The sequence below is a fragment of the Rhipicephalus microplus genome, chromosome 10 (genome assembly GCF_043290135.1).
Source record: "Rhipicephalus microplus isolate Deutch F79 chromosome 10, USDA_Rmic, whole genome shotgun sequence".
NCBI lineage: Eukaryota > Metazoa > Arthropoda > Arachnida > Ixodida > Ixodidae > Rhipicephalus > Rhipicephalus microplus.
This window is the reverse complement of record NC_134709.1, coordinates 22,933,661-22,949,389: the sequence shown is the minus strand read 5'-3', so window position 1 is coordinate 22,949,389 and position 15,729 is coordinate 22,933,661. Positions and strand designations below refer to the sequence as shown.

Genomic DNA, 15,729 nt, shown 5'->3' with positions numbered 1-15,729 from the left:
TGCCCCGTCCTCGGACTCTTGCGACCGTGTCCATCTTTCCTATCTTCTCCTTACTTCCGTCGTTCGCTGTCCCTGCGCCCCACTCCCTTTTCCTCTCTCTCTCTCTATCTCTTTACCTTTTAAACCCTCCTTCACCTCCACCCCTTGTGAGCTACTGTTCAGGTGTCCTCCCCCTGAGAGACAGTTACGGGGCTCACGTTTCTCTTCTTTTCTTTTAAAATTACTCCCCCCCCCCCTCTGTCATTCGAACCACCAATCTTTTGGTTATGACTGAATGTGCGAACAGCGCAACCAAGTAGTGGTTACAGCGTAACTACGGAAGCAAGAAACAAGAACAGGAAAGAACGTTGTGTAACTACTACTTGGATGCGCTCGTATATTTAGTCATGTCCCAGCTACCAACTTGCCCAAGTTTTCACGCTTCATTATTTTGGTTACGATTTTGGACGATTCCGTAGGGTCGAATATTCTTTTCAATCGGATTGCAGATACAACGCCTGCTATGGCGAACGCCAAGTTCGAGTGCACACAATGCAAAGATTGCCAAGTCATGACATGGTCAACTTATGAGCCCACGCGTTTTACCCAACACTAGATTTCACCGCTGGTGCTCACCGCTCGTGCTTTGTGCGACATCTGTGTTGCCTGGACCCACCTCGATGGGCAACTACTGCTCGATTGTTGACCGAAAGTCACGGGATCGAAACTCAGTCGCATTGCCACAAAGGCGAAACGCTTTAGTGGTGCGCGTGCTTAGAAAGGTGCACATAAAAAAAAAAACCTAGATTGGGAAAGTTCCGGAGCACTCGACCACGGCGTGTCTCGCAATCATTTCGTCGTTTTGGGCCTTAAAACACTGATTATTAGTACTATGTACCACTTCCGCTACTTTGTTTTGTCGCCTAGGATATCTTAGCGACGAATCTTTTCCGCCGCAGCAAGTACAAGTGCACGTCTTCTTTATTTGACGGCAACAAACTGAACTCGACGCCTTTGAGTATTCTGGTTTCAAAGGTTGCTCGATATGACAAAATTTTTATGGAAAAGCCCGAAAGATAACCCTTCAACCTGTTTTGCTTCAGTATGGCGTGTTCTGCAACCTTGTCGATAAATGATGTGAGGTTTGTCTAACTTAGGGGGCTTCCCTGGCTTAGGAATAAGGATCCATCATAATTAACTCTTCATTACTATTGCATTTGTAACCTCCATTAGCACTTAAAAATATTAGTAATAAAATCAGTCTGTATAATCCGCCAGACTCTTGGCAGATTCCTCCGAGCGAGTCAATCATTCAAGGATCATCATCATAATCGTCTCGTGCCGGCCCGGGGTTCTCCAAGCCAGAGGCAGCAGTTGGCTCCGAACGATACCGTTGGGAACTGGCACTCGCTTTCGCGCCTGTGACCTTGTTACCGGCTGTCGGGGTGAGTGGCGTTGTGAGCCAACTGTGTCGAGCTCGTACAATGGGCGGTTGCAGCTCCCTCTCTAAATGGCGCGTCACCGGTCCCATGATTTCTTCGAATTAGTAGCAACCAAAGTGAGTTTTTTCTGAATAATCAGGGATGCATTTCTAATTCACTTCAACGTGCAGAGATGAAAAATTCGTGAAGACGGAATGATCGTTGGAGTCAACGTCCCACATTTTTCGTCACATCAAACTTTCCCTGATAACTTATGCCTTATTGTTTGTAAAGACGCGTTTGCACGTCGTATGTTGATGCCGCCGTTTCTTTTTCAAGAGAACCGCATATCCACGGTGGGGCCAAGAGCTAAGCTAAGGGCAGACGAGGTCTCACCGAATCGACGATGCAGCCAAAGCGACCAGTGGCTACACCATTCAGACCCATGGCGCCAACGACGTCACCGAGAGAGGCTGCGGTTACAGCGCCCTCTGTGAGACCCAATGCTCCGGTGCCGTCACCTGCGGTGCCTGTGATCCCGATGACCGGTGCAGCGTCGGCGAGGCCAGCTCTAGTGGTCATGCCCTCTGTAGTGACCGCACAAAATGCAGCCGTTGGGACCGCGAGAACACGTGGTCCGTTCGTGCAGATGCCGGTGAAAGGGGCGGCGATTTCCGAGGTAGAACCGGTCCCCGGTTGCCCGCCTGGACTCGAGTACCTGACGTGCGTCGACCAGCTACTTGTGCACCAGCAGCTTCAACTCTTGGAAAGTACGCGAACGTTTCGTTACGGAGAACTTGGGTTAAGAGAATTGCTTTCTGCATGAGCACCTCATAACAGACCGATACTCACTTAAATTAACATCTTCATAGTGGACAGGATCGAATTAGAGTATTGGATACCAGCGCCCTGATAACGGCCATGCCCATTAGTGACCACGTGATCCCGCGACACCCTTGATGTACTCGAAATCGTTAACCACATTTTTTAAACACGTAGCGATTGTGAAGACGACGTCATTGTCGTGGAGTCCTTACGACTAATTTTTGACTACAGGGCCTCATCGAGTGTCAAACCCAAGGGACGGTCTATGCTCTACCATAGTAGAATACCAAGAACTCTAAATCGTTGACAACTTTTTGTAAACACACAGATTGGTTGTAGATCTTATGCAGACAAGGGTCCGGAAGTGAAATCGACTGCAGGGGCCATTTACAATAGGAGTTGAAGCATAGTCTCTGGGCGACCTCCAATCATATCCGACGCCATGAGGGGAGCTATAGCGGCCCCGTCAAGCCAATCCTGCACTTGCTGCACCCAAGCTACAACGGCGTTCCGCTTGCTCCACCCAGGCCACCCAGGCTCCAAGGCGAAATACCGCCAGTGCCCATGCCTCCAATTACTTGTGACAGACGTAGCGAAGAGTGTGGTTATTTTAATCAGAAATTACCTTAAGGTAACATTCCACTCGTGTTTCACGCGAAAACTCCCAAGTGTTTTACTAAACTCACCTGGAGTTTTTTCTGTTCGTAACCGTGCTGCTACACGGCCCAACCTGATCCAGGCGCAGTTTGGCGCAGACTTCACTCAAATCGCGATACTCTTTATCTCCACCAAGCCCACCATGATACGGCCTGATCACGATTAAAAGTTACCGCGTGACAACACCTGATCGGATCGAGCCTAACCCTTATCGCGATCGAATTATTAACCGTGTGACGTTGGCATAAGATTTATACCCCTGACTGCTTTATCTTCGACTGCTTTATCAATTCTGTTAATCCTCTTTAGACGCTGACTATACAACTGCATGCCGTTGCCTTACTGAATAGGACGAAAGCTGAACATTGATCTCGAACGTTTGTTGGACTTGTGTATATCTAGTTACCATATCAAAGTTTCAGGAAAACGCGCCGTGCAAGAACGGTGACGATGCAATTGAAGTAATGGATGACGTACAGAAAGTTCCGAGCTGAGGTTAGTTGATATTGAGCGATAGTGATTCGCTGCAAAGATGCACACATGCGAAAAACTCACAGGGTTCCTAGCGCATTCGCCGAAGATGACTCAAATGTGAAAACCTCTTAATTCTTTTTCTTCTCAGACGATTTGCTGATCCTTCCCTGCACACCTTCTTAAGCTTTCTCTCAACGCGATTTCACATTACCTCCCGGATCGGAGGTATTGAAGAATTTGTGCACCTGACCTATATATTCTGGCATTGCCTCGGTGATCGGTACACCTTTGATCGAGCGATGATGTCGTGTGATGACTTCGTAATGTGACGTCACATTATGAGAAGCCACAGGAACGTCATGATGTCGTCACGGGGATGTCACAAGTTTCGACGATCCTGAGACCATCCTATGATGCTTTTTTTTTTCATAGCTATGGCTGAAAGCCGACAGTCAACTGTCATGTTTGATGAGGCATTCAAGGCCTTCGCCTAGAAATAACACAAGAACAGACTTGAACGTTTAGCCGTGTCTGTTTTGTGTTCTTGTGAGTATTCGTCTGTGCGCACCTCTTCAGTGCACGGACATATCTTTCAGACGTAATAAAAGCTAGGAACTGAGGTGCCGGCCTTCTGACGACCTCATCGCCTATTCGTACCAATTCACAACATACGTAGAAGCATCGCATCATCATCATTCATTGCCTAAACTAAATGTCACATTTCTTTTCCCTTTCTTTCCGTTTATTGTGTATTTTTCATTGCCTTTCACACTGCATTTATTTGAAAACTGCCTCTGAGTGCTGAATTAGCATTATTTTTTATATTGTCTTATTGTGTAATTTCGTATAATTTTAGGAGTGCTGAGCTACCTTTATTTTTTATATTAGCTGATTTTGGAATTTGGTCTAAAATTACGAATGTTAAATCATTTTTGTTTTGTATGTTGTCTACTTTTGGCCTTTGTCTTTTTTTCTGCTTTCTCCTGTTATTTTTCTTAAATTGACCTTTTTCCAGGTTGCGATGTATTTTTTGCTTATTTTCTGTACTGCTGTTTCGCTACACTAATTGAATTTTTCTGTATTCATTATAGTAGGAGGTTTGCATTCACTGTCTGGTTGTGGGACCTCCTTATGTATGCAAACAATTTGTAACTCACTCAATGACGAAATGAAGCCATTACTGAGCCCTGAAATTTCTGAATTCTACTGTATACCGACGCGCGCAGTCTTCGTGCCGTACGAGCAGCGGAACAGGTACGTCGTCAAGAACACCATGTCCCAGTTCGTCTTCACGGCCGTCGAGGAGTGCGACCTGGCCACCCGCTGCTGCTGCGGCAGCAATCGTCCTTTCGAGATGTCGCTCAACGACTACCGCGACATCGAAGTGATGCGGCTGTTCCGGCCACTGCGCTGCGATTCCTGTTGTTGCTTCTGTTGCTTGCAGGTACGCGCCGACGGCATTACTGACGTCTGGTATGCCTCAAAGGCGTGGGGTTTCCCTAAGACTGACTAGGCGGCACCGTGGCGCTGCGATCGTTTGCCATGGGCATTAGGGGTAGTGGAAAAGTTTGCCAAGGTCATCGTGCTTGTGGCCTTCGAACGCATTCGAGCCTTCGTTTATGTTGCTGGGCTTTGGTATTGTTTCCAATAAAAAAAAAAAACAGACCACCGCATACTTCTTAAGCCGATTTCAATTGATAAGCCTAAAATGTTAACGTGGTGAAGTGCAACTGGTGAACATTTGCTTACCATGGCTTCGTGACAAAGCAGCTGCAAGTCAAGCGAAGCCAAACGGAGCCAAAAGTACGAATGTTAGACAAACTTGTGCACTACCCATCATTCCCATGCTGTCTGTGAAGCACCGTGCGTTGCAGCTCCCACAGACACGAGCGCAAGAGTTCCGTCTCTTAGTGAAACTATGCCTCAAATAGGAAGGGATATGCTTTCTCATTGAGGGTATGCAAACTTTCTCCGAGGGCGAGCTTTCTGGGTGATGCGTTTGAAGATTGGTTGGACTGAAACACAGCGTTGTCAAGCAGGCTATTCTAAAAACGCCTGCTCATCCCCCCCCCCCCTCCCACGGTGGTGGGCGAGATCAGAGGGGGCGGGGAAGTCTTAAAATTCGAACTCATGTGATGACGCGCTTGTCACAACGAACGACCTGCTCTTAGGCCCAGACATTAAACAGTTCTTGGAATGCAGCATCAGGCTGTCATTGTCGTAAAAAAAAAAGACTGCATGGACAAACCAGCACTTTGAGCAATCACGGGGCGCAGGTCATATGCTATGTAGAAGCATCGCATCGGGCAGAACTCGCACACCTCTTAGCATATATTAAAAGTGAGGGGGTGGGCAGCTGCACTCTACCTTGCCTCCTTGTGCGTTGACCAATGGTATCGAGAATAATTATTCTATAGAGCTGCGAGTGCAGTAATAATTTCTGGAGCTACGCACCAAATTCACAATATCAGTGAGGCACAGCTTGGTGAGATAGGCCCCGTGTTAATTTTGACTGCATGGGGATATTCAACGTGCACGCGAATCTACGCAGACGGGCTCGTATCTATTTGCCGCCTAAAATGCGGCTGCCATGGCCGGGATTCGATCCCACGAGTCTGAATTGTCCATGTTGTTACGAAAGACGGCACATTCGTCTAGGAAAAGAAAGATTCTCGGACGGTGCACGTTATCAGGTACAATCATGTAGTGCATGTCAACAATGGTTGCTTCCTGGTATAGTTGGTCCACCGCAATTCATGTAACATCCCGAAAAGGTTGCACTTTGTTCCTGTAATTAATAACTTCCGGGGTTTCGCACCCCAAAACCTCGATATGGTTATAAGAAACGCCGTAATGGAGGACTCCAGATAACAGGCCTCTAGAATTTCACCTCAGTCTCAATGCGGCCGGGATTGGATCGCGAGATCTTAGCGTCTGCAGTTGAGCGTCGTCACCACTAGGCACTATGGCGGATCACTGTCTCTCTCTCTGTCCATCGTTATCCTTTGCATTTTTTCACGCTGTTGCATGAGTCATATGTGCGCCATCCTGCATCAGGTTGGAACTGAAACGTGCTGCGCGCGCAGGAGATGGAGATCTGCGCTCCGCCGGGCACCGTCATCGGTTGGCTGCGCCAGGACTGCACCGTCATCTTCCCGCTGTTCTCGGTGCTGGATAGCGACAAGAACGTGGTGCTCCAGATCCAGGGACCCTTCTGTACGACGGCCCTGGTGTGCAACGACATCGTCTTCGACGTCACCACCAGGGACGGCAAGACAAAGATCGGCCAGATAACGAAGAACTGGTCGGGACTTCTTCGCGAGGCCTTCACCGACGTCGACAACTTCACGCTGGCGTTCCCCATCGATCTGGACGTCAAGATGAAGGCCGTGTTGCTCGGCGCTGTCTTCTTGATTGTGGGTATTGTTATCACGACGGTTTGAATGTGCCCATGCAAACAAGGTAGTAATGATTAATGATAATAATTAAGGTTTAACGTCCCCGATTTGTTAGAGATGCCGTAGTGGAGGCCTCCAGAAATCTCGACCCACTAGGGTTCTTACGTGATTTTTAAGTGAAAAGAAGACAAAAGTGAGTCCCGTAACTGTCTCTCAGGGGGAGTACACTTCAACAGTAGCTCACGAGGGGTGGGGATAAGGAGGGATTAAAAGGATGCGGTTAAAAGGTAAAGAGATAGAGAGAGAGGAAGGAGAGAGCGTGGCGCAGAGACAGTGACATCCAGAAGTAAGGAGAAGATAGGAAAGATGGACACGGTCGCAGAACTTCGAGGACGGGGCACCACTAGGCGAGAGCTCTTGTCGGCGTCAGGAGATGGCGTAGGGCGAGCCAGTCGGCCAGAGCTGCGCTGTTGTCGGAGATCGTCAGAGACCTGAACCTGTATATCTAAGCACGAGTGTCTCAAGCATTTTCGTCTCCATCGAAAATGGGGCCGACGCAGCCGGGACTGAATCCCGTCACCTGCAGGTCAGCAGCCGAGTGCCTGAGCCCCTTGAGCACTATGGCGTGCTCTAACAAAGTAGTGAACTAGTGCTGATCAGTTGATGCCCTAGTATTTCATCTATTTCACTGTGTGTAACTGCGTTACGGTGTTGTGGATCTTTCGCTGAAGATGAAAAAAGATGGGGCCAGCTGGAAAAAAAAATCACCCACACAAACATACGCACATAACACTCACACCGTATGTGTCCAAGCTACCTCGGGTCAAGTTAATCAAAAAAGAGCGCAGTGAAATACCACAGTCTTTCACTTTTGTATTGACGTATATACAGGGGGGGGGGGGGGGCTCTAGAGATACGAAGGCGCAAGCGACGGCGCTTTGTTTGGGGTAACGACGTGAATAAAGATAACTTTTATTGTGATGTTAAGTTAGCTATCAAATTATTGCTTATTTAATTCATCACACTAGAAATATGTCATATAAAATCCTCCGCCTACCTGCCCCGTGAAGGTGCTCGTGCAGCGAACCTGTCTTACACCGAATGTATCACTGAATGTCACATCGTGTGTAAGGAACTTGCCGCTCGGTGGGGCGGACCACAAGAGGTCTAAGTAGAATAAGGCAATGTCTATAGGTGCCAGTTTATAACGATTGGCTAGCGAGATCACGTGTTGTCGGGAACGCGTCGCTAGTTTTGAAATACTTGCGCTTACACCTGACTGGTGAAATCACGAGCCGGCTCAGCCGATAGCGTTTCAGCGGACATTTATAGCTTTGAACCACTGATCATACGGTATAGATAGCTAAATTGATCACGTATGTATACGCCCAAATTTACCGCATTTAGGAGCTAAAGAACGGATGCCGGAGGGCACGGCTCGAACTCGATGTGTTACGCTCGCTTGTGCTTGCGAATTGCAGCGCGCCGCGATACTGAAGCTTCTAACAGCTTGCCTCTTTTCTTTTAAAAGGGGAAAAAAAAGTGTTCACCCAACTACCTTGCAACCTACCTTTTGTACTGCGCTTGCTGTTCGCTTTAATGAACTTCCCACTTTTCTGAAGCATTGATTGGCCTATAACCTTTGGAAGACCTCAATTTTCCCTAAGCCGGGCCTCGGCACAAAAAAAAAAAACAGCAATTGTCACGTGTACGAACACAGCCAATGAGCGAAGCTCCTAAGAAATGGGACGCAATCGACTATGCACCTGATCTCTCTGCTGGTTGTCGTGAAGTCTGTATAGTGTGGAGCGTATGGGGAGAGCGTTTGCGGCGCTGTGTGGCGGGAACGACTGTGCGAGAGAGTGTGCGGCGCAGTGCAGCGCAGCGAGAGCCATCAACCGGGAGCGCGCACCTGTTGTTTTGCTCGGCGCGCTTGCCCAGTACAAGGAGCTTCGACGGCGACAGCCGGACTAAAGGAGCTCTGCTCTTAAAAAAAAAAAAAAAAAGAGGGCGGGTTATCTATTGTGGTATACGCATATTCACTTGCGGACAGCTTTCTTTGCACTACCCAGTTAGCACCAAGGCTGCGACGAAGGCGCTGGTGGCGTTTTTTTTTTTTTCCGCATGCAGTGCCGCCTGGGCAGAGCCCGACAGCTATATAAAGCGTAAACAGTCGCAGCAAGCGAGCGTCTATGCTACAGTAGATGGCATTTTGCACTAAAAAAAACGGACGAGAGAGCACAGACTTCTTGTACGTTTTTTCTTCTTTTTTTTGCGCGAAAAATCATCTATGGTGGAATACACCCAACCCTCGGTTCTTCTAATCACCCAACCCTCGAAGTCACCCAACCCTCGGTTCTTCTAATCTTTTTTATGGCTGCGCGCGACAGCAGCGTGCGTCTGTGTGTGTGCGTTTGTATTTCAGTATACCCTACTGAAACATTCCGTATGCGATGCCCAATAATTCCGTATGTTTCCGTAAGAATCTTACGGAAATATATGGAAAATATCTGATAAATATACGGAAAACATATGGATTCCATATGGAAACATATGGAATTACTGGACTTCATTGGAATTATTGGATTTAAATGACCAGCCCGTTTTACGCTTTTCAAACGGGCTGGTCATTTCAATTTATCGATGCGCGTCACACGTGATGTGCATAAACAAATGAATCTATTTTTCATCTCTATCATCTCGAAAAAAAAAACAACCTAAAGCACCATTATAAACTGAGTGGCATTTCGATTCTGCGCAGGACTTCATGTACTTCGAGAACGGCGCGGCCGGTCCTATCACCGGTTTCGACGCTCCGGGCAATCTCTAGAATTGGTGATTCTACCATCAACGGTTTCGCTCTACCAGTGACGACCGGAAGCCGTTCACGGAAGCGGCGATCCAAGCGAGCCCCAAGCACGATCGGTTGCAGGAATTGTCGCGCCTTTCCTGCGCGTTTCAGGCGCGACGTTTACCTTTACCGGGACTGCTAAATTATCGCGCGAAATCTGCGTTTTGCTTCGAATAATAAGGTATTCGTATGTATTGTTTACATTTGTCCACGTCGCTCTGTCAAGCACTTTTTTTTATCGCATGTGTTGTCGACACAGAAAAAAAAATCACTCTTGAATCGCCCCTGTGTGTCCTCGTGTGTCGTCACTAGGTTGATGTGACTGTACGTAAGGAAGATGTGTTGAGCACTGTCTAGCACTGGGGTCGCATGGGAACGAAGTCGCAGGATGACATAACATTGCGCGTTCTTGCATACTGCTCTTATTCAAAATAAGTACAGACATCACCTAATAACCAAGCAAATGAAAAGGTGGGCTGATGGAACAGACGCTTGTTTCCTAATAACTTGATAATCTGGCGTTTGGTTAGTGTGGACCTATTTTTTCTGTCATGTGAAGTCCGAAATAATGGTCTTTTTTTATACGTGAAATTATGGCGGCGCATATTCTACTGGAGCATTAGGGCACGGGCAGATGGAACGGCCGAGATAGCAGAGCGGGGCACTTAACAGCACGTTTGTCGGCGGTGTTCGCTCGTCCTGGTGTATGACGTCATCCGAGCCGCTGTATACGTGCGCGCACAGTGTGGTTTCGTCTGCCCAATCTGGCAACATGGCTCTTTGTAAGCGACGGGAGAAGGGCGTAAAAAGAATACTAGAGAGATGAAGACAGCACTCACCGCACAGGAGCGACAGAAAGAAGGGATTAGAAACACGGTCGAAGGAGTCCGAAGACGGGGCACCGCTCGGCGAGAGCTGTACGGCGTCAGGAAATCGCGGACGGCAAGCCGATCGGCGAGAGCTACGCTGTCAGCGATCGCGGACGACAAAATCACTGCCGACGCTGACCGAGTTCGACGCCATACACTGGTAGGTGTTCTGTGCTCTTACCGTCAATGAAGAGCTCATAAAAAGTCAAAGTAGTTTCGAACTGACGGTGTCGAGCTCGATAGAGGTGTGGCGCTGGGCGGTCATCCTCGTTTCTTCAGTGTTCCCCTTGAATTGCGTGTGCTCTTTACCCGATTCATTCGGCACGCCGGATATTCTTCCCCTCACCAGTTTACGCACTCGCCCTCTCATCTATCGTTTTCATTCGTTGGGGGAGAGGGACGTGCGAAGAGTGCAAATACGCACGCCAAGGTATGTATACATGTTTACTGCATCGAGAGAGGCAACACCCTTCATCGAAATGTGGGCTCCAACGGAACCTCGCATTCGAGGTTGTTTAGTTTCCTCCGGATACCATCTAGCCCAAAACTCCTGCCTCGTATGAATTACTTGTCGCATGGCATTTTCTTTTCACCGGCTTTGCAGCGTGTATTTTTTTTTTTTTAATCGGGTCAGCCCAATACAAGGACCGTTCCAGCATGGCCACTAAGAACTTTGCCAGCAGTTTGAAGCGAAAACATTTCCTACACCTACAGAATATCCATGCATTGCTGTTGCGTACAGCTGCACGAAAGCGTTTTTTTTTTTTTGCGTTTCTTTTAGCGTGATTGAAACGGCTAACTGTAAGATAAGTCTATTGCTAATTTTTCTATACGACGTTCAGCCATGGATAGAGAGAGACTTCCGCCTTTCGTATTAGGCGGCCCTGTATTTTCCGACGTGCACGGTTGGCCGCTGCGGTGGTCTAGTGGCTAAGGTACTCGGCTGCTGAACCACAGGCATTTTCGATGGAGGCGAAAATGCTGCAGGCCCGTGTGCTCAGGTTTGGGTGCACGTTAAAAAACCCCAGGTGGTCAAAATTTCTAGAGCCCTTCACTACGGCGGCGTCTCTCATAATCATGATGGTTTTGGGACGTTAAACCCTGCATATCAATCAATGAAGCACGGTTGAAATATTTCGCCACGAGCGGCTTTAATTTCTCCGTCCCGGTTAACCAGAACGCCACATGCAGCGGTTTGAAACACCTCCAAACGCCAGCTTGGTACTATAGCGTCTTCTCGTAAACTGGCAGCACAGTTGTCGATGCAAGCATGTTTTTACTGTTGAAGACATCACGCTCAATACAACATGGCTGTAAAAATATATTAAACTTTATTAACTTACAGTGTAGATATCAGAGTTAGTACAACGTATAAATATGAAACAAAAACTGTGGAGTACAAAAGCAGTGTGTCACTGAATTGGACCCAGTGTCATCAAGGCACATCATGGACACTAGATGTTTGACATTTTGGTCTGTGCATCATCGAAACATATTTTTTTTTTTTGACATCATAAGGCACAAGTCGATAAAGAAAATATGCAAGAATTGCAACAGCCTATACAAGGGAAGAATGTATGTAAACAAGGTAAAGGCATCTTTATGTAATCTAGCTGAAGTATAATATGAATTTTTTACAAAAAAGAAGTATAGGCACTCTGCATTAAATTTTAAATAAGTAGCAGTGGAACACAGCAACACATCCACACTGACGTGTAAGAGATGAAAATGTTCTGCGAAAAAAGCTCGAACTCGTCGCATTAGAGAGGCAGAAGTAAATCACGTTATGGACATGGCGACGAAGTAGTCACTCTCTCCAATGGAATGCACTCTGAAATGGTTGTTCACATTAGAAATGCGATTAGTCCGAAGCGTCGAACCATATGTGTGCACGTGCAAAAAAGCTAGCAGATCACACTGACGCAAGGCATGGTCACGTGATACACAAAGACCACTGACATGTGCATGTTTCAGGCGCTCAGGAACAGTCATCGACAGTAACGCCAGTCATCCTGACGCTGATGGCAGCAACCGCCTTCAACTTGGTGCGTCGTTCTGTGCACAGAAGTCGGAGGCCAAGTCCTGGAGTGGGTCATTTACTGTTGATCGCATGAACTTGAACGCCGACAGCTTTCTTGAAGCCTTTGTGCATAGCTGCACGATGTAGACTCATTTCGAGGTTGGCTATGGCGGCCTCAGTACCGGTGGCTCAAGGCAGACATTCTTTATTTCGAAGATAATTTGGAGACGTTGATGAGATACTTGCAGCAGTGGGTCAGCAAGTGCTTCTCTCCGGTCTCTATCTCGCCGTTCATCTCCCTCGTGTAGATGTCCATGCCGTACTGGCCGTCGTCCGGAAAAGCCAAGAAGAAAGTGACCAGGTCCTCGTGGACAGTGTGCGAAACGAACTTGGAGAGCTTCTTCTCCTCAACGCCGTTCTTGTGCAGCGTCGCCATGAAGTCGGTTAGGGGTCGGGTCATGCGGAAACGCACCTCTAGTTCCCGGGACGAGAAGATGAGGGCGTCCTCGTGAGACTCCGGAACGAGACCGAATAGGCGCGTCGCTTTCATGGGACCCCACTCTCCGGACGCACAATCGGGCAGCGGGACCATGACTGTCTGCAGGTCCTCGCAAACGATCTTGAACTTGCACACGCTCTTGAACTTCATGGGCTCGCCCGTGAGGTATTCGCGCGGCGTGACAGCATTTGCGAAAACATCCAGAAGGAGGGCGCCCGAGCAAGGCGCATGCACCCTGAAGGCGACCACGTTGCCCACCATGCTCTGCATGACGAACCGCTTGAGGCTGACGCCGTCGAACGAGTCGCGGTCGCTGTCGTAGAACTTAAGGTTGTAGTGGAAGATGAGACTGTGCGACATGTCCTCAGGCATGCCGATGCGGACCGTGGCCGCTCCTGTGCTGTCCGTGTACAGGGTGGCCTTGGTGTCAGTGTCCGGGAAGTACAGTCCGTAGCGGAAGAAGAGCGACCTCACGAACGGAAGCTCTTCGAACTCACGCAGAGAGATGGGCCTCTTGAGCAGCTGCCACTCAGGCTGGAGCGGAAAGAACTCGTAGATGAACTCGCGGGCGTCTGTCAGGAAGTAGTGGTCGTCGTACTCGTAGCGGAGGGAGTCTGACTTGCCCTTGCTGCCGGGCTTGGGCACCTCCTTGGCGTTGACCAGGTGGCGAGCACCCCAGTTGCACTGCACGAACCGCCATGCTCCGGCTACGTACACGGCGTTCCAAGAGTTGCGGAACCGGTTGTCCTCGAACCGCACACCGGGCTGATAGCCGGCGCTCTTGGAGTAGCCTTTGATGACGACACAGTGCAGGCCGGCATAGCTAAAGAGAAGGGCAGAACGATATGTTTATGAGAGACGCGACCGGGATTCGATCCCATACTCCTCTGGTCAGCGGTCAAGCACCATAACCACTGGACCACAGCAGCGCTTGCGAAGGATAGAGCGAGCAAGTAGCGGCTTCAAAAGACTGCGGACGAGTGGATGACAGAAGACTTCACGAAATGGTTTGGCCGAGCTCTGTGTTCATTATTAATATACTCTGCAACTGATGAAAGCCGCATACTTCTAGAGACGCAAGGAATGCCGTGGGCATGTTAGCTATAGGTCGGTTCATGAAGTCATGGAGATTCAAGCCAGATTTTCGGAAATTTTCTTGGTTTGGTTTTTGCATTCCTTGCTAACTTGGTGGCCATATTCGACGAGTATTCGAGGAATGCATGGATGGTAAAACTTTTTCAATTTAGAGTTTTGAAAGAAGCGACTAGCGCGCGATAGGCCTTTCCAACCGCCGCATTGCTAAGCCCGACCGCCGCTTCATGGGCTTTCTGGACGGCTTAAAGCCGATTCCCCTTATTGGGCTTCCGATGGCAAAGCACCACTTAGCCAGGTTTGCTTGATCACTGCCCAGTAATGAGGCACATTGCCATCGTATATGCTCTAAACTAGCTACTTCCCCACAACGGGGGCGCGGGCTTCTAGTGTAAATATCTGGGTAAATTTTTACAAAATAATGTCACATTTAGATACGAATCCATCTGTGGAAGCCTATAAGCATCGCTGCATGGCCTCTTTGTAGTTTTCTCTGTGGTTTTTAAACAGACAGGCAAATAGACATAGAGGCTAACCAAAACTTCTGCATTCAAGTATCCCACAAAAGACTGTCATCCTTAAAAACAAGACGATTTGACTGGTTGGGCCACCATATAGACCAAAGTTTGAAATGCTTGAAGTTTGAAATGTGTCGTTTATATCTGGCTTTACGCCTAAAAAAGCGAGTTTTCAATGTCTAGAATTTTTACGGGAATAGGACTGCCAACTTGGTAAGAGTCTATTTTAATCGCTACTTTACAACATATATCAGATGTAATGCAGAAAAAAATCACATCAGGGCAGTTTTTAAAAAGTAGTTTCGTCACCAAGATAGAGATTGTACATGGTTCGTCCCCTGCTTTAATGCTTTTCAGTTATACTCCAATGAAACGACGCAATAGGCGTGCATTCACGTTGTGTAGGTTGTGCCTTAAAGGGGTCCTGAAACACTTTTTTAAGTAACGATCACATGGCTTCATTTAGAAAGTTTATTGCCTTCCAAATCAACTTGGTTAGTAACAACTTTATCCTGATAGCATCGCCACAAACAAAAAGGTTAGAAACCGTAAAGTACGAGCTGAATTGCAGGGAGCTGTCACACGCCGTAGTAGCCTTCTTTTTTTTCTCGTCCCGAAGAGCGCGCTAAAAGCTAACCAGGGAGGGATGGCAAATGGGAAACAAATTACGTCAAACGAGCGTCACGACCTTGAGAACTTTCTTTTTTCTCTGAACGCGTAACTTACCTTCAGTGTAATCGCGAGCGCGCACGTGGTGGTCTCTTGCGGTTGCCCCGGGAACAATACAGCTCACGATGCTCAAGTCAGCCAATGACCTTGAATTTAGGTGTATGGCGCAGTCAGTTGATTATATGGCATGATTTACAAGAAATTGGAATGATCTATGGCTGACTTTGAGAATTTATTGAAAATCCCAGGCCAAATGCTGAGCAATGATGTTTGTCTCACATGTTATCTAGAACCTCGACCATCGATTGGTAGAGTTTTCTGATCCTGCTGAAAAAAACTGTTGCAGGGCCCCTTAAAATGTGTTATTATGCTAATAAACCCATTGTGGGACAATGCTAGTATCCTTTAATTGTCTCTGCCCTCATCTGTTTCGTGCAAAATCATTCAACATGTTTAA

The 15,729-nt window shown here is 47.9% G+C and overlaps 2 protein-coding genes across 2 annotated transcripts in view; one reads left to right on the top strand and one right to left on the bottom strand.

The window, feature by feature from the left end:
- The first annotated feature begins 1,351 nt into the window (after positions 1-1,351).
- LOC119181813 (phospholipid scramblase 2) lies at positions 1,352-9,696 on the top strand. Its single transcript, XM_037433057.2, has 5 exons — positions 1,352-1,537; positions 1,740-2,170; positions 4,583-4,800; positions 6,443-6,772; positions 9,516-9,696. The coding sequence occupies exons 2-5, from the start codon at positions 1,807-1,809 to the stop codon at positions 9,582-9,584; spliced, it is 981 nt and encodes a 326-aa protein (XP_037288954.2). The 5' UTR covers positions 1,352-1,537; positions 1,740-1,806; the 3' UTR covers positions 9,585-9,696.
- Positions 9,697-11,786: 2,090 nt separating this feature from the next.
- The window catches only part of LOC142774623 (hillarin-like), a 117,935-nt gene continuing 113,992 nt past the window's right edge, over positions 11,787-15,729 (bottom strand). The window contains exon 7 of the mRNA XM_075875205.1: positions 11,787-13,816. Within this exon, the coding sequence (XP_075731320.1) occupies positions 12,700-13,816 (1,117 nt within the window). The 3' untranslated portion in view covers positions 11,787-12,699. The remainder of the gene's footprint in view (positions 13,817-15,729) is intronic.

What these genes read in the sequence shown, in the direction of transcription:
- LOC119181813 (XM_037433057.2), top strand. Translation starts at nt 1,807, where the DNA reads ATGCAGCCAAAGCGACCAGTGGCTACACCATTCAGACCCATGGCGCCA. An exon ending in GCAGCTTCAACTCTTGGAAA is followed by an intron (nt 2,171 to 4,582) that starts GTACGCGAACGT and finishes CGACGCGCGCAG; the next exon opens with TCTTCGTGCCGTACGAGCAG. An exon ending in GTTGCTTCTGTTGCTTGCAG is followed by an intron (nt 4,801 to 6,442) that starts GTACGCGCCGAC and finishes CTGCGCGCGCAG; the next exon opens with GAGATGGAGATCTGCGCTCC.